General features: G+C 40.5%; 1 protein-coding gene across 2 annotated transcripts in view; it reads left to right on the top strand.

Annotated features, from left to right (window-relative positions):
- Positions 1-23,848, top strand: part of magi2a (membrane associated guanylate kinase, WW and PDZ domain containing 2a) — a 182,427-nt gene that overhangs the window by 130,735 nt on the left and 27,844 nt on the right. For both annotated transcript variants that reach the window (XM_025057380.1, XM_017034357.2), the window contains exons 7-10: positions 3,381-3,438; positions 5,693-5,814; positions 7,821-8,003; positions 15,630-16,319. In XM_025057380.1, coding sequence (XP_024913148.1) covers positions 3,381-3,438; positions 5,693-5,814; positions 7,821-8,003; positions 15,630-16,319 — 1,053 coding nt within the window. The remainder of the gene's footprint in view (positions 1-3,380; positions 3,439-5,692; positions 5,815-7,820; positions 8,004-15,629; positions 16,320-23,848) is intronic.

The raw sequence follows: 23,848 nt of genomic DNA, 5'->3' as shown, positions 1-23,848 counted from the left end.
TTTTTTTAAATCTGAGAACATTTTCTGTGATCTAAGGAGATACTTTCTGGTCCTTTTTTGTGTACTTTTTATACTGTTGTGAGATTTACTGGAGAAAATATGGACACTACACATATCAGTTTGTGTGAATCAGTTTTTTAAAGTTGTTGTCAAATATTTGTCCAACTGTCATGTCTGTCTGTTTCCTTTTCCTCTTGTCTTTGTGGGGTTATCTGTGGGACCACACTCACCTGTTGGTAATTAGCTTCCCTTGTGTCACCTGGTGCTCCCTGTGTGTATATACAGTATATACCCGTCTCCCTCACTCTGTCGTGGTTGGATCATTGTATCTGTTCCTGTGCTCAGCGTAGTGTGTCCTTAGAGTTCTTAGTTTGTACTTAGTAGTTTATTCCTGGTCTGGTTTATGCCTTGTTCCTGGTCTTGTGAAGAAGTGAGTTTTTTGTTGTTTTGGCCTTGCACTTTGAAAATAAAACTACCTGCACCAGAAAGAGTCTCACAGGTACTGCATTTGGGTCCTGCCTGCTTCCTGCGATGTTTGATTTGCTTCCTGCGATGCCCTCACGTGACACCATCAGTTTGATGTGAGTGATGATTGATGATGAGTCAAAGAACCTCTGCACTCCCCAGGACTAAGGTTGTCATTTCCAACTCTCCTCTTTTCTATGTTTTCCAACTTTAAAGTCAAATGTTTTTAAAGTCGTTTCTAACACGGCCAATCAGCCAACACTGCCCTTTCTGTTCCATTGTAAATAGCAAAGGTTGTTAGAAAAACAGTGTTGTATCTTTGAGTGTATCACAACACCCGACGCTCCTATTGGTTTTTCCGCGGACATTTTGAACGCGTCCACCTCTGGCGTACATTACACAGTGAGTGTGTTTGGTGACTGTGTGAAACAGTTACTTTTATATTTAATGAATGAAGATAAGGCGAGGAAATGTTGTAGTCTTCACATCCCCCTGGGGTCTGAGTGCACTTCCTTCTGTCTGTTATTTCACTCGCTCGCTTGTGTTTGTGTGTGATTAGAGGCTTTAGTGTGTGTGTGTGTGTGTGCAGGCAGAAAAAAGCGCGTCCTGAAAAGTTTAATCATTTGTTTAGAGGGGTTTGGGAGCGGGGTTTTGAGAAGCATATGGCACCGTCTACAAGGAGTGTTTTGATATTGGTGCTGTGTCAAAATGGGCCAAGACTGATTATGAATGCATGCAGCAGGGTCAGAAATTAGCAGAAGGTTGGAGGGAAGACACCCTTGAAATATCTGAATTTGCCCTTTAAATTAACAACTGGATTTTTATCCAAAGCTTTAAAAAAAGATGAGTTTTGGCTTTTGCACCACACACACTTATTTAGTGTTTGATAAATGCATGCTAAATTATGAGCTAAAATATCAACACAATAATTATGACCTTATGACCAAAACACAATACTTGAGTGCAGTGCATGTTGAGGATTGACTATAACTATAAACATAATTAAATATTAAATTTCAATTTTCTAAAAAAAAAAAAAATCAAGATTGATCAGATTGTAGCAACCTGTAGAATTAGTTAACCGAAAACAATCATTTAAATACATAGTTAAAGGTACATTGGTAGTTTAAAAATAACTAAATCTCTACATAATTAGGCAAGTATTGAAATAAACTCTAACAAATTGAAATAAAGCTAACCAAAAGTTAGCCGAAGGTAGCTCCATGTTACAAAATATAGATAAAAAACATGTCAAAATAAAGAAGTTCATTCCCTGACCAACATTCACACCTTCTGACAGACCTGGGGTCTTTTGGAGCAGTTATCGTGCCGTAGTTCTCCCTCTGGTGGCTTCCTTTTTCTGATTACGAGGCGTTTCCTCTGTTATTATCTCTGCTCTCGGCCTGATTAACTTTGCATTGTCACTAATCAAAGCTATGCTGAGCTGCTGTGAAAAACAACTGTCCCCGAGCTCAGGGCCAGATTTAGCTTTGTTGCTAATTTCAAACAGTTCCTGCCAACTTGGTCTTGGAAAGATAAACACTATTTATGGAACTCCAATAATTCAACCCAAACTCTTCTTGGACTTTTTGTTTTGTCACCAACAAATTTATCGTGTCCCTTCAATTCTATGTGATACTCAGTTCCTACCTTTTTCTGATGCTAGTTAGCATGCTAACATGCTGGCTATTCATGAAAACATCCTTAGGAAGTGCATGGTTGTTTCCTGTTTGTTTTTATCTACAAGTGAATCTTGAATTTAAAATTCATAACTTTCAGTTGCCCAAACTGTTTACAACACCTTTTTTACTGTTCTTTAAAAAAATATATTCCTGTTGTGATTTCGGTTGCTCATTGCTAGTTAATGCTAAGAGGATTTGTCAGCTCAAGCACAAAAACTTTGAAGTAACAAAAAAAGAACTGCTTCAGTTTCACATTCTGTGCAGTCCTGAGATTAACCCATCACAATTTGTGGGAAAAAAAAAAAAAAACTCAGAGTGGCCATACCCATCACAATTTGTGGGAAAAAAAAATAAATAAAAACTCAGTGGCCACATTATTAGGTACACCTTGCCTATACTGAAATAAGCTGCTCTTTTGTCTAAGAACCACCTTTTATTTTTAATCAGAAATGCCTCATACATATTATGACCTTCTGTCTTTATTTTCTCTTCAGCAACATGTTTTCCAACACCCAAATATCACAGTTTTGAATGTTGACATTCATACCTCCACTGGCGTCACCCTAATTCTTCCCACCTTCCTGTCAGCTGTGGTGTGTGATCCACGCACTGTCATCTGTCACAAACCAATTGCCATGCGTTAGTCACTGCTTATTCGTTTAGGCTTTTTTTACAGCCAAACTCTTTGACGTCCTTGGTGTAAAAAAAAAAAAATCTACTGATTTGAAACCCTTAGGTTTTGTGCTCGTCAGCGTTCAAGCTGTGAATTCATGCAAAGTTCCCACATCAAAACACAATATTTACAGCGTGAAGGAGATGAAACCGCATGAATATTTGAAGAGATTTACACCATGAGATCTGTCAATTTTTCTGTGTAGCTGTGCAACTTTGACATTCACTCAGAGCTTAAAAGAGCAAGTAGCCCCTTTAAAAATCAGTCAGCCTGACAAGCAGGTTAGAAAAAAACGTATCATGTCGCCATCAAAAATTCATAAAAGATCCATTTTTTTCCCAGTAACTTTAGATAAAAAACGCTGGTAAATTACAGACGTGGTAGATAAAAAACGCTGGTAAATTACAGACACAGAAGTGATCGTGCAGACGGATGCTGCCACGTTGTTGATTTTATTGTTGAGATTGATGCCGTGCTGCTGCAGGTGACATGAATAAACCAATCTGTTTTTACTGTCGTCTCACTGTCGTCTTCTGTTTTGTTGGTTTTTTCTTCCACAGAACTTCCGTATGGCTGGGAGAAAATCGATGACCCCATTTACGGCAGCTACTACGTGGAGTAAGTCTGGTGCATTTTTAATATGTTATGACCTGTTTTTCGATTTCTCAGCGTAACGCCACCCGCTACACCCCACTCCCACCCACCCTCCGGTGCTGTATTAATCATATTTATGAGGAACAGACTGGCACCGCAGACAGGAAGCATTGGCTCGACTTGTCTGGCTGCCGACACCTCACTGTTTGTTCACAGCAACAGTGATAAGGAATGTTCCTCTGCATATGGAACTTTGTTACCATTCCACAGTGTAACTGTTTTCTTTACACGTAAAAGTGAGAAAAAGCTTTTTAACGACTGCCATTTGGAGTATTGTCACAAAAGTTTGAAAGAAAAAAACAACAAAAAACATCACAAAAAAAAAAAAAACACATTAGACATTTGTCACATTTCCCAAATCAGGTTAATTTCTTAACTACTGCTTAAATTCCAGTTGGATTTTTAGCAAAACTAACTTTTCTACCAACTCCTGACTACCATATTTCCCAGACTGTAAGTCAATATTTCATCTTTTGGCTGAGTTTGTGACTTATATATTAAAATGTATAATTTAACGTTTGTTATTTTAGCTGTTTGTTATACTCGCTAGATGGCACTGGTGCGACTTATACTCCGGAGCGGCTTATATATGTTTTTTTTTTTCATTCTTCATTTTGCATAAATACTTATACTTGTGTATTTTTTTATTAATTTGTTAATAATTCTGCTACCCAGGTGACAGCAGTATCTCTCGAATCAAGTTAATTTTATTTGTATAGTCCAAATTCACAGAACACATTGTGTGTGTTCAGACCTTACAGTTTTTACCTTTAATTAAAGTTAAGATAAAGTTCTATCACATTGGGGGAACATGGAGGAATGTATACACACAGTCAATATTATATTGTGTTTATCTAAACAATACAAAGAGTTAAATTTAAAACCAAATCTAATCACATACTTAGCAAGTGTTTTGGCAGCGGTGGGGAGACAGAACTCCTCTAAACTTCCTTTAAACAGGAAGTTCCTGTGTATCCTTCCTTTAATCAGGGCGTTTCACCAGATGCCCTAATTATTAGCAAATGAAAAGACGGTTCTCTAGCTGGTTGAGTCAACGCTCTTTATGTTGGTGAAGACCTCGATGTTATGTTCCAAACTCCCAGTTTCATAATAAAATATGTCTACAGCTCATCCCTTTTATTCCTTTCTTTAATCACCGTCTCTTTTGTGCTAAAAGAGAAAATTCACAAAGACCTTGTTTGTACCTCAATCACTGCAGAAACTGTACAGTAATGTGTAGTACTGTAGTACTGTAGTTTTTGGAGTTTCTTTCCACCGTGGACTGCGTTTGTTCCAGACAATTCCCAAAGATCAGTGATGATAAAACATTATATATATTTTTAATTTATTACATATTCAGTATGATAGAAATATATGATATTATGCACTTTCATTTGTGTTCTTGGTCATTTTTCAAGGTTTTTCAATGTTTCAATGGGTTTTTTTTGATTGATGGTTTTCCAAAATAAAACACTTTTTGGTCATTTTCATTTTTAAAAAGTAAAAATAAAACTTTTTTTTCTGTGTCCTGGTGCCAAAACATCTTTGGCCAAGTAGTGGTCCCCAGCCCGCAGGTTGGGGAGCCCTGGTCTTACATAATTATTTCATACTATTTGTATATTATTTGTAACAATATATGTGAGTGAGCCAGTGATTCTGATTTGTTTTGTGGTCACATAAAATTTCCCAGATTTTAAAGGTGCAACTGTACAGAAATATCACCGAGCTGTTTTATAATTAAGAGTGTGAGACAGTGTGAGGGTGTCTGTGAAGGGTAAGGAGAGAAGTGAGAGGAGGAGATGGTGGTGCTGGGTGTGTGTGTGTGTGTGTGTGTGTGTGTGTGCAGGTGTGTATTTTTGTTCTTGTGTGTGCGTAGCAACACACCACGCTCCCTCCGAGAGCCAGGGGAAGTTTGTACTGACGACTAATTATTTCAAGCAGACAAATTACAGTATTTGTAGTGGTCGACTCTCTTCCCTCTCACAAACTAAATTAAGAGTGACGTGGGACGTTAGGGGAAGTCGGTGCTTCGTGTGTTTGGTTTTCCTTCCAATCAAGTCCCACATAATTTGGTCTAGAAGTTTTGAGGGGGAAAAAACATTTACTTTTCTTCTGAGCTAAACTCAGGACCGTCCACACCATTGGTTGTTTCTGTATCTGTCTACATGGTGGATGAAGACGGCTTGAATCTCAAACTGTTTTCTGCACATCTCCACAGCCATATAAACAGAAGAACGCAGTTTGAGAACCCAGTCCTTGAGGCCAAGAGGAGACTTGAGCAGCAGCAGCAGATGCAAAGCCAGGGTCTGTCCTCACTGCCCCTTCCCACCATCTACAGAGGTAAGAAGACCACTCCGTTCTTTAACCAGAAAAACTGAGTTTCTTGAATTACCAGTTTGAGATTCGTGTTAGTTGTAGATACTTCTCACTGCTACTGTGTCAATAATTAATGATTTTCTTTTCATCTTTTGTTCCTGTTTAAGTCTTATTAGATCAATTAAAGTTATTATTGAACAAAAGTAAAAAAAAAACATGTATTATTGAACAAAAGTAAAAAAAAAAACATTGTGAATGGATTATAATAACTATAATTTATCATAATTAATGGACAAAAATACAAATTTCGTCCTAAGTTTATTTGCAGTCTAAAGCTGCTTATTCCAGTGCTTTAGATGTTGCTTGATATGACACAGAGCCCTGATTTCATTTGGAACATGAACCTGAAATAATTTTGATATTTTTCTTTCTAAGTAAACCCTTAAAATGCCACAGTAACAGACCAATTCATTGAGTCCTGAACAGCTTCAGATTCAGCTGTCCTTTTGAAACTTTTCATTTGTGTTTACAGCCAGTCTTAGTCCATGTGTCCTCACACTTATTCACACTAACAGTCATTTAAAGTCTCTGCACTCATCCTCTGCCTGACACTGACCAGTATTCTCAGAGTTAGCCTCCTGCTGCTTCAGAACTCTGTGGTGTTTGCTGGAGAAACTTTGTTGTGTTGCAGACACACACACACACACACACACACGGTCCTCCTACATAAAGGCAGGGCTCTGGTAATAATACACTACATGTTGGTTCCATAAATACAGAGTGAACACGTAGGTTGGATGTGATTCAGTGTTTTGTGTAATGGCTGTGTTTGTTCCAGTGTTTGCTCTGCCACGGCTTCACCAGGAGGATGTATGGACGGAAACCCAAATAACACTCTGTGGACGGGAGCTTTGTTTCCGCAGTAACGTCCTGTAGTTGTCCATCGCTCAGGGCCTGTCTCCCTGGTTACACTCTCTCTCTCTCTTTCTCTCTCCTGTCCCTTTCTCCTTTTCCTCGTCTTCCCTCTCCTTCCAAACATTAATACCAGTGGAGGATGCCAACCCCTGTGCCACCCACCCCAGACCCCCCCTAATGCAGGTCAACTCAGGCCTCGTCGAAGTCCCTCACTCACCAGTCCTGGATCGCACAGTCGCTGGGTTTGCTACTCCCTCTTCCGCCAGCGTCTCCCCTCTTCGGCACGTTTTGGCTCAGCGGCCACTTAAACCCAGCGCCTGCACTGGGGTTCTAGAGCCGCTTGTCTGTAGCCCCCTATCCTTATGGCACTGTGTCAGTAAGTAGGCCAAAAGAGGACGCAAAAGTTAAACTTCCTGTCTCTGCCGTGGCTGCTTGCACTCATTCCTCCTACAGTGAGCATGCTAGCTTGTACCCCCGGATATCGTCAAGGCAGTCGAAGGATTTTGTTGCTTACGACATATCTAAAGGACCGGCAAAGCAGGCGTGGAGTATAATCGCTCAGTCTGTCTGAACTAGTGATGGCAGCTCATCCACAAGGCCTTTACCAAGGTCTAGAGCAGGGGTCACCGACATAGTGCCCTTGGGCAGCAGGTAGCTATTTTACTTTGTACCCTTGAAGTATCTCCCCATTTCAAAGAGGTTGGCGACCCCTGGTCTAGAGGCTTTGTTGGAGCAGATCTTACGTCTTCCTTCTTCGCAAGCTTCCAAGGTCGTCCTCCTGCAGAAATCTCTCTCCAATTCTTCTCAAGTAAATTCAGTTGGAACTATTTCCTCACTGACAGTGAGGCTCAGACGGTACCTGGACCACTGATACTCTTTCAAACCCGTCCAGATCCCTGCAAAGGAGGACAGTTCTTTTTTTTCATACAACCCCAACAATGTCTAAGATTTTAGGTGACACAGTAAAATCCTGCAAGTTCTCCTGAAGCTTCAGCCTGAGAGTTCCCCAGAAACCTGCAGACATCTGGAGGCTTTGCTCCCAACCCTGTTGAGTTCATTATTTCTATATGATCAGTGACGTTTATCCAGTTTTTGTTTGTTTGTTTTAATTACAGAGAAGGCGTTGTTCACGCGGGACCCCACTCAGCTGAAAGGCAGTTTCTTGTCCACATCACTCCAAAAGAGCAACATGGGCTTTGGCTTCACTATTATCGGAGGCGACGAACCTGATGAGTTCCTCCAGGTCAAGAGTGTGATTCCCGATGGGCCGGCTGCAGCTGATGGGAAGATGGCTACAGGTGAGAGACGTCATGTTAATGTTGCATCCACTCCCAGAAACGAGACAGCCTTCCATGGGTATTGATTTTCAACCTCAAGGTCTCTTGAGATTCAAGGCAGGTACTTTATATAACGTTGTTGAGAACAGAGTGAATAAAGAGACATTTCCACAGCGACCCTCACTCCCCTCTGAGCAGCCACAACTTAAAGAACAGTGTTTTGCAGAAGAATTAATGATTTCATGTATTGCAAATAATTGTGTCGTGACTCATTAACGCAGTAAAAACAAGTATAGAAATAAACCATGCATGTCAACAGCCTTTTTTTTTTTTTCCCCAGTTAAAATTCACCATAAAAGTATAATTAATACATAGAACAGTGTGCTGTGGCTAAAAGGGTTTTGACAATCATCATAATTACCCAATTTCCAGCAGACAAAATTACAGGTATGGAAGACATAATGCAGACAGACAAGACATGCATTTATTAAAAACATAATGTATATATAAATATATAATTGTGTCAGACATTTAATTTATGGATATATCTTCTGCAGCTTAATCCTTTTCACGGTGCTAAGGGAGCTGGAGCAATCCCATCAGACATCACTGCGAGGGATGGGTCACATAGAAAAGAAAAGAAACCCATTAAAATACACACTCACATATGATCAGTTCTTAGTGAAAAATTAGGCCTAACACCCAGTCTTTCTGAACTATGAGAAGAAAACCTGGGTTATGAGACGGGGCTCAACCAATGTCAACGTTTAGAATTTAATTTAAAAACATAAAGAGACTCATGTTCAAGCAGACGCAAGTGCATTGGATTCTTGGGGTTTTCAATTATTTTATTAATCTCCAAAAGTGTGTCCAAAAGTCCCAAGAGATTAATAGATATAATTAATAAAAAAATGTATTAATTAAAATATTTTAATTATTAAAATATTTTAATTAAAATTTTTAAAAAATTAAAAAAAAGAAAACAAGCAGGTGACCGCTGTCTTAGTGGATACATCACAGGTTACTAACATTGATGAATTGCAAAAAAAAAAGGCTGCAAAGAATCTTACAAAACAACAACCACATGGTTCATTCAAGCTTATATGTGTCAGCCTTTGCCGAGGGATAAATGTAAATGTGCCTTTAAACCATTCATATATATATATACATATATATACATGCCTACATACATGCATACATTACAGATCTTACACCTGCTACAGGCAGGTGTATCTTGCTACACTTGTGTCCTAATGCATGTACGGCCGCTGCAGAGCTTGGTTCTCTCATTAATCATCAAAGGTGAATCTTTTGGTTCTGGCCTCCGGGGGTTCGACTGCAGTGAAGAATATACATGAGCCGCTCCAGTAAGAGTCAGGGGAATAGAAGGAGCAGCAGGTTTGGTCACAGCGATCAACATGCAGTGTCGTTTGAACGTGCGAGCGCCGCAGTGGAAAAACAGAGGTTATATATGGTCATTCATCAGACATCAGAGGAGCTGGAATCCTTCCCTAAAAATAGGCCGTCGTCCGTTCCATGACCTTGTACTTGTGTCAACAGGCTCTCCTTCAGAACATTGGGTCATAAATGATTTTATGTTTTCATGTAAAAAATTAAAAGGGAGAGGATTGTAATCACCCGGGGTCGTCCATCTGTCCGATCTTTCAAATTGGTGAATGGAACATTCCTGGAACACGGAGTCAAATGTGTCTCTGTGGCATTGATCATTTAAGGAATTAAGCTGTTCACAAGGGATGCAGTGATTGATATTTTTCCTATACGTTACCACTACCGAGCTTTGCATAATGGGTAATGGCCAATGATATTTTTCCTATACGTTACCACTACTTGAGCTTTGCATATTGGCCATTACCTGATACTTAATACCGATCTGATACCATTGACTCAACCTGTACCTCTGGCAGTGACTGAAGGCATCAGGCTTGACCTAAACATTAAATGAATGTGGACCATTGGAAAATGTGGAACAGCATTTAAAATAAACAGGACTCTTCTTTATCAACATTTAGTGCAAATGAGAAAATCAAAAATTGCCACAGGGTTCCAGGGGAGCTGCTCATATCCGAAGGAAGTACAGGTTTTCCATTGTAGTTTTAAAGTACTTCTAAGGACAGACAAGGACGTTCTTTTTCACTTTATACTAAGTTAACAAGGCTAACAAAGGCGGCTGCATAAATTTCCAAGTAAATCCTTAGAAAAGTGAGCCTACAGCTAATTTCCTTTTAGGTTTAACAGCAAAGTATAACATTTACAATTTCACCACTTTGTAAAAATCACTGCAGTGCTTGAAGTACTTTAAAGTGTACATTTTTTGGTCAATTTTATCCAAGCAGCATACCTAAATCAAACACTCTAACTCTACTAGCATCGTCCCAGCTGTTCTTCGTGGTAGACGGTCGGACTGCAGCTAACCTTGGCTAACACTGACATAAAATGTTTCACTTATACAGTTTACTAACAAACAAATCTGACTGACATCATTCTGTAAGGCTTTAATGAGGTTTTCAGGACAGAAAAAGGGAACTTTCTTTACTTTAGCTTGCGCTAATAAGCTAGGACATAATGCTACTGGAATTACCAAGTTAAAGCCTGATTCAGATAGCCTGGGGCTAATTTCCACTAATGTTTATTGGCCATAACATTAGCTTGTTTTAAGCTTGTGCTCTTGTCCATGTGAGCCAGTTTGAATCTGCTGTTATCTGGAGACAAATAATGAATTAGTTTGTCCCTGGGGGAGGGCTGAGGAAGAGTTGATTATTGAAGCTGGAAATGTAGTGAGTGAAGTGTTAAGGTCAGAGTGATTTAGAATCTACGCTACACCTGCTGAAGCTGGTTGTTGTCTGTGTATTTCATTTAAATTCTTACCTAAGACCATGGCTGTGTTTGTATTAAGGAGTGTTTTTACATAAAGTACAAATAAAAATACTCCATGTATTAAAGCAAAGGTATTTTAGCAGTGTTTTGTGAAACTGACAGCGATGAGAAATGGTGGTTTGAGCAGGAAATCATCAGGAAAAACAGTTCTGTGAGTTATAGTTCCCTATATTAAGAGAAATGTTATGGACTTTGCTGGAAAAACAGTTCTGTGAGTTATAGTTCTCTGTATTAAGAGGAATGTTATAGACTTTGCTTAAGGTTTTATTTTATAAAAAAAAAACTGTCTTCCAGTTCGGTGGTAACAGTCGGTTCTGTCTCATTAAATGGTGTTTACTCAAAGTTCTGACATTTTACAGGAATGATTTTTAGATGCAGACAAGTGTTTGCCTATGCACTGTTTGTTTCATGTCCTCACAGTTCGCACAATCGAACAACTTACTGTGATGAGTCATGAGTGGAAAACAATGGAAACAGCTTGAGATCCAATTATCCAAAATACCAGGAGCCATCTGTTTGAAGATATTGCTGTTGAGCTCCTAACAAATAATTTCCGTAAATGCTGGCAACCGGACAAACAAAACGCCTTTTCATCTCCATGTTTTCACTGCTCAAAGAATCAGAACCTGGTTAGTACCAGGAACGAGACAATGTGGCTCTCAATCTGTTTAATATCTACAAATATTATTTTAATTTAATTTATTTCACTTTTATTCTCAGGTATTTGCCAGGAGACTTACTTTTGTTTTGCTCTAGCGCCCCCGGCCAACGCTGATTGCGAGACATGGTATATGTGATTGATAGAAGGTTCTCTTTAAAGCCTGACTTTAGAATTGCTTTGCCAAGTTGTTGTTGTTTGTGGGTTTTGTTTTTGTTTGTTTTTTCAAAATTCAGGCTGATTTAATGACATTTTTTGTGCAACTTATTTTTCCCCTGTATTTTTTCCTGAACAGCTCCATCTAAGTTATTTCCAGCTAAAGTTTCTATAATTTTGCTTCCTTGTGACTCAACTTTAGCTTCTGTTGGGCATATTTTACCAAATGTGTTTTTCTGTTGACAACTTCGGCAATTCTTTGTTGCTGCAGGAATAACATATCGTTTCCTATCATCTTTTTATTACCCTCTGATTAATGGTACCAGTTGTAGTGTAAAAAAATGATTTTGTTGAGGTTTTTTTTTTTTAAAGATTTTCTTTAGCCAACTTTTAGTCGTTTTCTTGGCTAACTTTTAGTCATCTATTATTCACCGATGGATATTTGCACAAAGGAATGATGTTGTTGGAGATCCACAAATTTCTGGGGTCCATCATCGTTTTGAAAACGTAGCTTTACCTAATATACGAGGCCAATCAGTTTGCACTGTTTATTTAAAACATCAAGGGCAGGAAGTGATTGTTCAGCTGTGGGCAGGCCTGGTAGATGTTACATTGTTCTGTCACTGTATAAAAAAATGTGGGAAAAAAAACCTTAATAGTGTCTGTCACTCTCTCTGTCTCTTTTTCTATTTCCTGTCTGGTCATAAAGCTTAGGATATATGGTCCTGGCACGGTTGCTCTGAGGTCAGGGCCCCATCATTTGTTTTCTGCCAGCGTGCTGCTCAACTATTGATTTCGACACCGATGCTCAAGGCAAATGTCGGCTGCATTTACCCAGATTAATTAAAAGTTCTTTCACGTCACGGTGCCTTGAGATGTGAGCTCAAACTCTGTCAACATCAGCAGAGCGTAAAGAACGTAGAAGGAACCGTCTACAGTCGAAGAAACTGTTAGGAAACGGGAGAAGAGGAAGAATTCTAGCAGTTTTTACGTCAGCTGCTGTAATTTGGCCTCATTGACTGTTAACCAGGAAATCAATTTAAATAGCCAATCAGTCAGTACACCAACATGAGCATGTTAGTCACTCTATTTGATTCTTTCTACCACACTTCATCACTTTCTATTATTGCATGTTGGATATTTTAGCTATTTTTAACATGAGATGCTAGCTTCATTTTGTGCGTGTGATGTCATTTCATGTTAAACAGACTTACGTTGGCGTTCCGTTACTATGGTGCGACGTAACTCAGTTTTCACCTATGTCACAACTCTAACGCTAACACCGTGGTAACATAATAATTTAGGACATAAAAAACATCAAAAGAGTCTGACTAAGCCATAGTGACGGATAAATGGTTCCCAAAAAAACAACACAAATGAAAGAAAATGAAGGTAGCACAATCCAATGTACAACCAGCGAATGTAAACAAAGCCGTCGTCTGCATATTGTATGACGTATTTTTCCACACTGCTCTCCAGCTAGTTCCCATGCAAAATTTGTTTTAATCCCAAATCGGAATGAGGGAATGTTGGTATGTTAGTTGATTCAATACAATATGATACAAGATACAGACATTTTTAATGTAATTTAAATAACAGGACAGGCAAGGGTGCGCTCCACATTACACTATGCTAACAATGCTAGCACATGTTTTTGCTTCAACTTTAAGGCAAAGGCCTAAAAGGCAGTTAGCCTGTGGCTAATGTTGATGGGAAACTTCACCACCTTGTAAGTTGCATGTTGTACATTATGTTTTGCGTAGAGAGTTTTTGTGCGTATTGTGTCGTTTCAAGGGCAGATGATAACACTGTGTGATTACAGCTATAGCTATCAAAGCAAGCTTCCTGGTCAAAGCCCTGGTTGGCAATCATGGAGTATTAGCAGTGCATGGAACGATTCAACTGTGAGCTTAAATAGTCTCCTGTACACAATTTAAGCACAGAGAACAGGTTGGAGCTTTGTCACATCAAAGGCCAATCACAGAAGCACACGCTTTGCCTAATAATCATCAAGGATCTTTGTTACTCACACACACACACACTCACTCCGTCCCCCTCCAGCCACCTCTCTCCAAAGAGCACAGCAATTATGCCTGCAATTACAAAATAATTGTTTTTCATTATCAACCCAGGTAATGCCGTTTGTCAGACTTTCATGCGGCTTGTGACTTGTTGTTCCCATTTGCTCAGTGCATTTAAAGCTGCACGGTGTGTGCACAGCAGACCGCCACACTCTATATTTAGTCATCTGGCAAAGACAAAGCCGAGTCGTAATTTGGAGCCTTTTTTGTGCAGGAAACATTTAAATGTCAAATGAGTTTTATCTACAGGGCCACATATTGGGGTGTTGGCAGATAGAAGCATTTGGTACACTGAAAGGCAAACTGTTTTATATTTGAACGGCCGATAAGGAATTATCTGTGGTAATATTTATCTGCAGAAATAGTTTATAGCTGTGAGGGGGAAACCAAAGAGAGGCACAGCAGATGTACAGCCCCGTCGACTGAGATCTGTCCTGATATAAACTGCAGTACTGCAGCCGCTCCACCAACTTAATATCTGCCGTTACTCTACTGCAAGGGTCAAGCATTTTCCTCAGGTTTATTATCCGTATTCTCGTAAACATGACTCATTACTACAGTACTTCCTGTTACAAATACTCCTTACGGTGTTTTTGTCAGCATTTGTGGATGCATATTTTCAACTTGTGAAAACCAGTCATAATCTTTACTCACACAAAAGTAAAACCAGCCCAACGAACCGTCCAATCCAGCCCACGACTGGATTTAACAACCACAACTCTGACTTAAATCACTATCAGTAATACACACCATATATGACTACAGTACATTTAAAAAGAGAAAAGATTTTTACTTCATTTTATTTGAGTGCCCAGCCCCAAAGGTGTCTGTCCTGAGAAATTCTGGCCGTCCCACAAATATAGTTGCTGCTCAAAATAGATGGTTCTAGATGTAAATCAACCAAGGTGTCCGCTCCGTTACTGCCGTCCCAATCCTGGCATAACTTTCAAGCGTTGAGCTTGTTGGCTTGCTGTTCAAGTATCAACCTTGTGATAAAAGCGTTGCTGGTTCAATGCCCAGCCTGTTCATATTTGTGTAGTGATGAGCAGACACCCAAAGACACACCAGTGCTCCTGCTTCATGGATGGGTTAAATCACTGGTTCCCAACCTTTTTTTGGCTCGTGACCCTGTGACATCACAAATTCCTAGTGACCCTGGAGACTTTTTCTTTTCTAGAATCTAGAATTTTGATTTTATTTGTTATACTTTGTTGCCAATAAAGAGCAGCCAGTTTAGTACACAATGTACTCAAAGGAACTCAAGTAGCTGTCACTTCTTCCGTCACTTGATGGCAGCCGTCAATCAAGATATGCCAGCTCGGATATTTTTATAGGCTGTATTTGTATTTGAACTTCATTTGTATTCATGGAAGTGAAAGAATCCAGTTGTTTAGGATGTTGTGTTTTTAAATTTTGGGAAAGTGAGACGACTATTTTATATCCCCAGGACTTTGTGGAACTGTTTTCCTCATAATAGCAAATGTCCTATCCTAGCATTGATTGTTATCTTTGTGTGCTAGGGTTTACTGAAACCAGAGGACATGGTTTATAATGTTGTACTGTAAACTGTAATCTAGGGTTTACTGAAACCAGAGGACATGCTTTTATAATGTTGTAAACTGTAAAGTAGGACGATTGTCCATAAAACTTACTTTAAATTGAGGGTTTTTGCAGTTGAGCTCCCAGTAGTTTTTGTAGTGTTGCCCCCTGGTGGTTCACTGATATCCCAACGTACATTTCCTTCCACTTTTTGCAGGATGTCCACACACTGTACTGAAATCTCTGTGAGCAGTAAAGACATAATCTGATACTTGGAAGTTTTACACCTAACCCCCGTGTTTCCCTCTGTGTTTGCAGGAGACGTCATCGTCTACATCAATGATGTGTGCGTCCTCGGCACCACCCACGCTGACGTAGTTAAGCTCTTTCAGTCAGTTCCCATTGGCCAAAGTGTCACCCTGGTCTTGTGTCGTGGTTACCCATTGCCTTATGAGCCTGAGGACGCTGCTAACACCAACAACACCACAACCACCACCACCACCATCATCTCACCACTGGGCATCATGGAGCAGCGCCCCATCATGGTCAACGGCAGGACCGGCTACGAAAACTACCTTGAGTATCTCTCACGCACGGCGCGCTTTGTCACAGACCCCGGTCAGGATCAGGTCAACGCACAGCAGCAGCTTCTCACGCCTCATCCTGGGGACACTCACCTGGACGGCTCGCTTCCCGCCACCACCGGGACCACGCCTCCGGACAGCGTGTCCATGGCGTCCTCGGGACCCACCCAGGGGGAGCTGTTGACGTTGACTATGGTGAAGGGAGTGGACGGCTTCGGCTTCACAATAGCGGACAGTGCCACAGGTCAGCGCGTCAAGCAGGTGCTGGAGCCGCTGGGCTGCCCCGGCCTGGGCGAGGGCGACCTGATTGTGGAGATTAACAAACAGCCGGTTCAGGGATTCACACACACGCAGGTGGTGGAGCTGCTGAAGGAGTGTGCCGTAGGAGCGGAGACCAGTCTGGTGGTTCAAAGAGGAGGCACAGGTAAGATGGCTGGGCCTGTTCTTGGCCAAAGCCATAGATAATACACTACCATCACAGTGTTCTGTGATGGTGATGGTTTCCAAAACGTTTGTCTTCTCTGACAAGAAGCTCGGTTCTTTCGTTGGCAAATAGAAGGTCACTGGTATGTGTGGGAGGTCAGCTGGTACCACTTGTTTCAACATGTGGACCTGTGACCCACTGGTGGACATCATTTGGGGTTGGCTCCACGCGACAGTGGGCTGTTGTAAAGACAACTTTAGTAAAAATGCAGATTTTTTGTCTGAGCATCTCAGACCGTCTATAATGGAAAGCTATAAGTGACGTCTGATGATGAGATTGCAGTGGACAACAAGCAGAGGACTTATCTGTGACATCACTGTTGTCATTATTTTAATGTGTGAACACGAAAACACAGAGTAATAAGTTGATAAACTGCTGTTTGGTCCATTTGGTTGGAGGAATAAAGCGGCAAAAAGAGAGAGATCTCCTTAAAGCAAGGTCTCGGTCTTACATTCTAAAAAAATGAATAAAGCGGCAAAAAGAGAGAGATCTTCTTAAAGCAATGTCTCGGCCTTACGTTCTAAAAAAATAAGTTTAGTTGAAAAAAAAGTTTACTTTCTAATCATGTTTAGTTGAAAAAAAAGTTTACTTTTAAGTAGCGGTGAAGAATAGTAGATTTATCTTTTGTCCCTAAACTCTTGAAATGTTGTAAAACATTGATTCCTCGGATCCAGGATGTGGTTATGGTTGAATTGATCTGAGACGTTTTGGCAGTCGCTGCTCGTAGTTCTTGGTTCTTGCTCTTGGTACAGGCTGTCCACCAGAGCCAGCCCGGTGGACAGTCTCTGATGGACAACCGTCGGCTCAGCAGACGTGCTCGAATCTTTTTAATCTCTTTCTTTTCTGGTCTTTCTTCCTGTGCATCAGCTCTCAGCTTTTTCACCTTTGTCATCCTTTTTTTGTGCTACGGGAGCATGAATGTGTGACCCAGTTCCGAGACCACAGAAACCTATTATTCAGTTCTGCAGAACCCAGCAGTGCTCTGGCTAATGCACCGTTCAAGAATCTTCTCTCTCTCTTGGACGGATGGGACTTCACTCCGTTCACTGAGCCTAACTCTGTGCTTGTACTTCATAATCATTCATTTCCTTTGCTGAGTTACTCACTTCTTTTTTTCTGTAGTTTTTTTTCTAGTTATAGGGTCATATTTTATGTTATTTTTTAGCAACTATGTTTGATTTCCAGCTGGAGATGGAAGGCCTGGGATTAAAGGCTGTATGTTTCAGGCCACAGATGGCACCAAAGTGCCTTCTGCTCGCTGTTTTTCAAAATGTCACCATCGTAATCCTGACGTCGTGAGTCCCACGCACAGTTGTTCTTTGCAAAGTTGACAGTTAGACTTTTTTGTCCCCCGAGCTTCGTGTGTCTGCAGTACAGTGTGTCAGTGGTAAGTTGTGCAGACGGGCTGAATACTTCACACTTCTTCTAGAAGGTTTTAAGCCAAATGGTTTCTGTTCAGCATCTGTGTCTTTGACACTGGTAGAAAGACTCAGTGTTGCGTGTGCAGCTCATATGTCTGAACATAAGTTGAGTTGAAGTCTGCCTGGAAAATAAGGATGATGTCAAGATTGTGTTAGGCATCAAAGTCGGCGAAAAAGATGCCGAAAAAAAGGTTTTGATAAGATCTAGAGACAGTGTGGAGAGTTCTGGAAGGCCACACGATCTCTGTCTTTGTGACTTAACTCTTTTAAATGTTTTGGTTCACAATTAGATAAAAAGTCCTTAGTTGCCTGTTTTGAGATCAGATCTGATCCTGGCTTTTTTATGACTCTACTGATCTTTTTACAGCTTCCAAGTTACCACCGTATGACCAACATCGAGAAATACAGACCTACACTGTACAAAAGTTTAAAAAATATATATTTACCTAATTAATCAAATGAATGAACTCATTAATCAGACACACAATGAACAATGATGTTGCACTATAACTCGAAATGCAATTATTTTTATTAAGCCAACGCACATAGATACTGTAGAGAAAGTAAGAATAAGAATATGATTGTCCTGCATAGCACAGTTTGAGAACCACTGATCTGGATTATTCTCCATTATAACCAAGAGGCAGAACACTGAAACACCCGTCAAACCTGGAAACTGAGGATTTGGTTAGTTTTACTGAACAACTTTGGGTGAATTATGAACAACATTTGTGTTGGATTGTCAGGTCTCTTAAGCATCATGGTAGCAGTACGGCAAATTTGGAAGAGTTTCAACTCATGATATCAAACATAATCATGTACTGTTGTAATGATGTTTGAAGCAACAAAGAAAAGAGCCTTGAGAGGAAAGAAAATGAAAGTCCTTAAGGATGGAAAAAGCCCAAAAAGATAGAAGATGATGATGGTTAAATGCATCTCTGTGAACAAACAGCTCATCTACATACTAGAAAAACAAAATTTTTTGTTATCTTTTCAAATTCACATTTTCCTTTTTTTGTCTCAACAATACTTGTCAGATACTCGTCTTGGAGCTCCGTGGCGCAAAGCTAGTTACAGATTTGAGGTTCTTCGTGCTCGAGAGCCTAATGTCAAATCAAAACCTGAGGGAGTTCTAATTTTAGAAGAGTGCCACAGGGTGGCAGGCTTAATTTAACTCTTATATTCATGAAATGATCTGAGAAACATGTCCACCTTTACTGCACTTCATGCTACTGATTTATCCTGCGTACTGCACTCCGTGTTGAATACTGTTACATACCAATCATCCACCAACCGCCTGGTGCCACAGACACCGCTGAGACTCGCACTCACAAAGGTCAACAGCATCTACAGAATACATTTACCGTGATTTATTTCTTTTATTTGTTATCCGGATGCCTGTGTGTCTTTTTAAACAGCCGAGAGCCAACAAATATGAAAGGAAATCTCTTCAAACTGCCGCCGCCGCCGCCGTAGCATCGCCCGCCAAATAAACACACAGATTCGAGAGGTCAGATGTTCTCGTGTCACCATCCAGATCCACAGCAATCTGTCAACACACTCCTCACACACTGCCTTTGGAAGAACGTGGTGTCACTACGAAGCACTCCAACCTTCTGCTCGGGTTATTTAATCACAACAGAGCGGCAGAAAACGAACACCGAAATTATTGAATAAACCTGAGCTGGGCAACATTGAAAGTTTTCATCTGTGATAACTGTGTTTCATGGAAGTAACGCCACGCCGTGTTACCGTATTTTCCGGACTATAAGTCGCACTTTTTTTCATCCTTTGTAACTTATACTCAGATGCGACTTATAAATTAAAATATATATTTCACATGTTTGTTATTTTCACACTGATGGCCGCTAGAGGGCACTGGTGCGACTTATACTCCAGAGCAACCTAAATGTTTTTTTCTTCTTCATTACGCATTTGTCGGCTGGTGCGACTTATATAACAATTTATATAATTTCGACAATTTATATAATTTTTGAGAACAATGGCTTCACCTTATTTTCGTTTCTACAACATCAGCCTAAATTTTGACTTATACTTTCATACATTTTTCTCAACATTTTTCTGTGAAAACACAATCTTCCTGCTGTTATAGGGCAAACTTAACCATTTCTGTCATAAGTCCTAACCGTTGTACATACAGTAAGTACCTGTGTGATTCACCTACATGAACGCATTGGTAACATCATAATGTAGGACATAAAAATACATGGGGCAGCTCAAGCTGAGCGCCCGGTGAGCAGTGTGTGGGGACGGTGCTGAGCTCAGTGGAAGATATAACACATATAATAAAAGAAAAAGAGCATCAGAGTGTGAGAATCCCATCAGGAAAGTTATCACATTAGTCACTTCAGTGCATATAGCAGATCCATAGTCTGTATTACTTTGGGAGACATAATTGACTTTGTATAATTGAATAATCAATAATGAATAGTGTTGTTTGAAGTGCCGTACCAGCTCCTACCTGAGGGGACCGTGCGTGTCTGGCCTCGATGTAACAGAAAGCACAAATGAGCTTAATGTATTTTGCGCTTTTCCTTAATGAGTTTTTTTTTCTCATTACAGTTCTGGCTGCGTGAAGCTGTTTTGCAAAGAATCGTCAATTTAAGTAGATGTGACGATCAATGGCATCGACCGCCACAGCGTTACTCTGTGTATCTGCACATTTTAAATGGAGGCTCACTCACTTCCAAAACAACTGATTAAGTTTTTATCAATAATCGTGACAAGAACGATATTTCTCCAAATCTATAATCATATCTTGAAGCATTATTTTCCTTAATGAGCTAAAAAAAAAAAAATTTAAATCTTGATAGAGTAATGCTCCTGGTGTGTGTTGATCTGCAGGGATGCTGCCCTCTGTTGGTGGAAACATTAATCAGTGAATACTAGTCCCAGTAGAGGGCAGTAATGCAACTCTTCTACAGTGCATATCTGCTGTAAAAACCTAGAGGTGAAGAAAGGTATGACGGTTTAGCAGTAGGAACTTAACGTAACTTTCGAACTAATAAATCTCGTATATAATTTTTGTATATCTTATTTTACATTTTTACCTTATTTACATAAGGTATTATTTTACATTTTTACCTTATTTACATTGATGGAGGTGAACAGCGCCACGCAGCATCAGTGCTTTAGCTCCACAGACATCACGATTTAGCTTGTGTGTTTATTTCTCCCTAAACAAACTCCAGAAGCTAGGAAGCCATCACAGCGTCGTCAAGACAAATAGTTGTCGCGGCTAACAGCTGGAGGAAGTGTAATTTTATTTAAGCACCGATTAAATATTAATCCCTTTGTCAAGTGATCATTGTGCTGCACGGCGTGATCATGTGATGTCTGCTTCAGGGTCATTAGCAAGAGACAAAAAGTAACAGCAAAAAATGGAGAAGATACTGTTTGTGTTATAGACGTGACATCAGTTAAACCTCCGCCCTACACTGTGTGTGTTGGTTCAATTCCAGGCTTTTGTGGTCCTTAAAATATCTGAGGTAATATAATTAACACTAAATGAGCTCTAATGGCAGGGCAGGTTGGGTGATTAAAAAAAACCCTGCTGTACATGGACCATTTAAATGTCCCCTTTAACTGACGGATGACAAAACACAATGTAAAGCAGCTCAGTGGCAGCCATTACTGCCTTGATTACAGGATATTGTCAAGTGGATTCTGCCTGTCCCCCACCCCCCGTCCCCCAACATAAGGTGTTTAGAACATTGTCGCAATAATGATGTTTTTAAAAGAAAAAGAATAAACATTAAAACCCACATTTGATTTTTATGTTGTCCCCGAATCCTCTGTCACAATTCCCAAGGAGTTTACGTCACAAAGGAAGTCGTTAGAGATGACCGTCCATAAATGAAGCATTTTAATGATCAAACTTTACGGTCGATTAAGCAGCGTCACCTTGAAAAGATCTCTTCCATAATGGAATTAAAATATTGAAGCCGCTCTGTTTTGACTTTGACTCCACAGCCATTTTGGTCCAACAAATGGCCACTTTGTCCGTGGTCATTATGTGTATGGTTGTGTTGTATCCATTAGCATCTGTGTCATGGCTGTCACATCAGTGGAGACCCTGGGCTGTAATTAGCTGCACAGCCTCCTCCTTCATTTGGTTTCCACTGACACATTTCTATCCTCGCTCTCTCTCCTCTCCTCGCCCACTCCCTCATCCGAACCCTTGAGTGTGTTCAGGTTGAACACACACCGACACAACACACACACTCCCCTCTTCTCTCTCGTTCTGGCACATTTCCCACGGTTACAATTGCACCTCAACTCCACCTTTTCTTCGCCTTCATCGTAGGTTGTGAATCAGGCGTGCAGGTTAGCTCCTCACCTGATGGCTGCTCACATGCATGGAGGTGACCAGAGGCTGTGCACACCTCATGTGGGTGCCCCCCCCAGTGGAGCTCTGTGGAGAATAAATCAACAGAGGCTCCTGTGTGCCCTCTGAGGGAATCTAAGCAGACAGTGATACATTGTTTGTCAGTGTCTGCAGCACAGGCTCGTAAAGTTGGAAACAAGAAGCAACAAAGAAAAAGAAAAAAAAAGTAGAAGAGCAATGACCTGGGCTCACTGCTCCAGTCTCACAGGACTGTATATGATGTTATCCTGCTTCACACTATAGGCTGGGGAACCTTAGTGGGATGAATAAAAAAAGGATCAACTTAATCTGCTGGATTTAAAGAACCACAGAAATGTTTTTACATTTGGTCTTGTTACAGACGGACGGATGGATGGATGGATGGATGATAGACGGACGGACGGATGGATGGATGATGAGAGATTGATGGATGATGGATGATGGATGATGGATGATGGATGATGGATGATGGATGATGGATGATGGATGGATGGATAGATAGATAGATAGATAGATAGATAGATGGATGGATGGATGATAGATGGATGAATGGATGGTTGCATGAGAGATAGATGGATGGATTGACAGATGGATGGATGATGGATGATGGATGGATGGATGGATGATGAGAATAGATGGATGGATAGGTGGATGGATGGTTGGATGAGAGATAGATGATGGATAGGTGATAGATGATGGATAGATGGATGGATAGATGTATGGATGGATAGTTGGATGGATGGATGATGAATGGATGGATGGATGATGGATGATGGATGGATGGATAGTTGGATGGATGATGATAGATGGATGAATGGATGGTTGCATGAGAGATAGATGGGTGGATTGACAGATGGATGGATGATAGATAGATAGATTGATAGATAGATAGATAGATGGATGGATAGATGGATGAGAGATAGATGATCGATAGGTAGATGGATGGATGGATGAGAGATGGATGAGAGATGGATGGATGGATGGATGGATTTGTTTGTTAACAGTATGATGTCACAGGCACTGATAGACTTTGTTTTTGTCCTGTCCCAGCGTGTTGGCGTCCATTTTCCTCGTCGACTCCTCCTGCTGGTGTTACTCACCGTGTGATTGCAGGAGTTTGGTCAAACAAATGGTGCTGCTGTTGTTGTTGTTTCACCATTAACATCATGCATATTAAACTCTGGCCTGCACAGACAACATCTGGTGAATCAGTTCACTGCCATCTGAAGCTGCCTGCCTCTCTGATGAGGTGAACGATGAATATTCAAGGGGTGAAATGTTCATCGAATTCCAGTGTTTTCTCAGCCGCATTTAAATAATTCAGGGGCCGGAGTCAGCTTTCCTTTGTGAAACTGAAGAGGTTTGTGTGCAGCTCTCGCCGTCTCACTACTGACGTTCACCTTACCTTACCAGAAATTGTCAAGTACAATCAGCGTTCCATCCCTTTGGCTGGCTCATTTTTAGACCCACCACGTCACAGAGCTGAGTCACAGCTTACACATCAAACCTTTTTTTTTCTCCTATTTGTCATGTTGCTAAAACCTTGTTTAGAGGAGCATGCATCACAGCAGTCAGTGTCAAAAATAACAGAAAAATCTCTGCAGCCTTTAAGCAGAAAGTCTTTCTGGGAAAAAACATTTCTTTCTACCTTGAACTTAATC

This window comes from Cynoglossus semilaevis, chromosome 8 (genome assembly GCF_000523025.1).
Source record: "Cynoglossus semilaevis isolate Cse_v1.0 chromosome 8, Cse_v1.0, whole genome shotgun sequence".
NCBI classification, from domain to species: Eukaryota; Metazoa; Chordata; class Actinopteri; order Pleuronectiformes; family Cynoglossidae; genus Cynoglossus; species Cynoglossus semilaevis.
The sequence above is the reverse complement of the archived record's forward strand: the minus strand, read 5'-3'. Positions and strand labels throughout refer to the sequence as shown.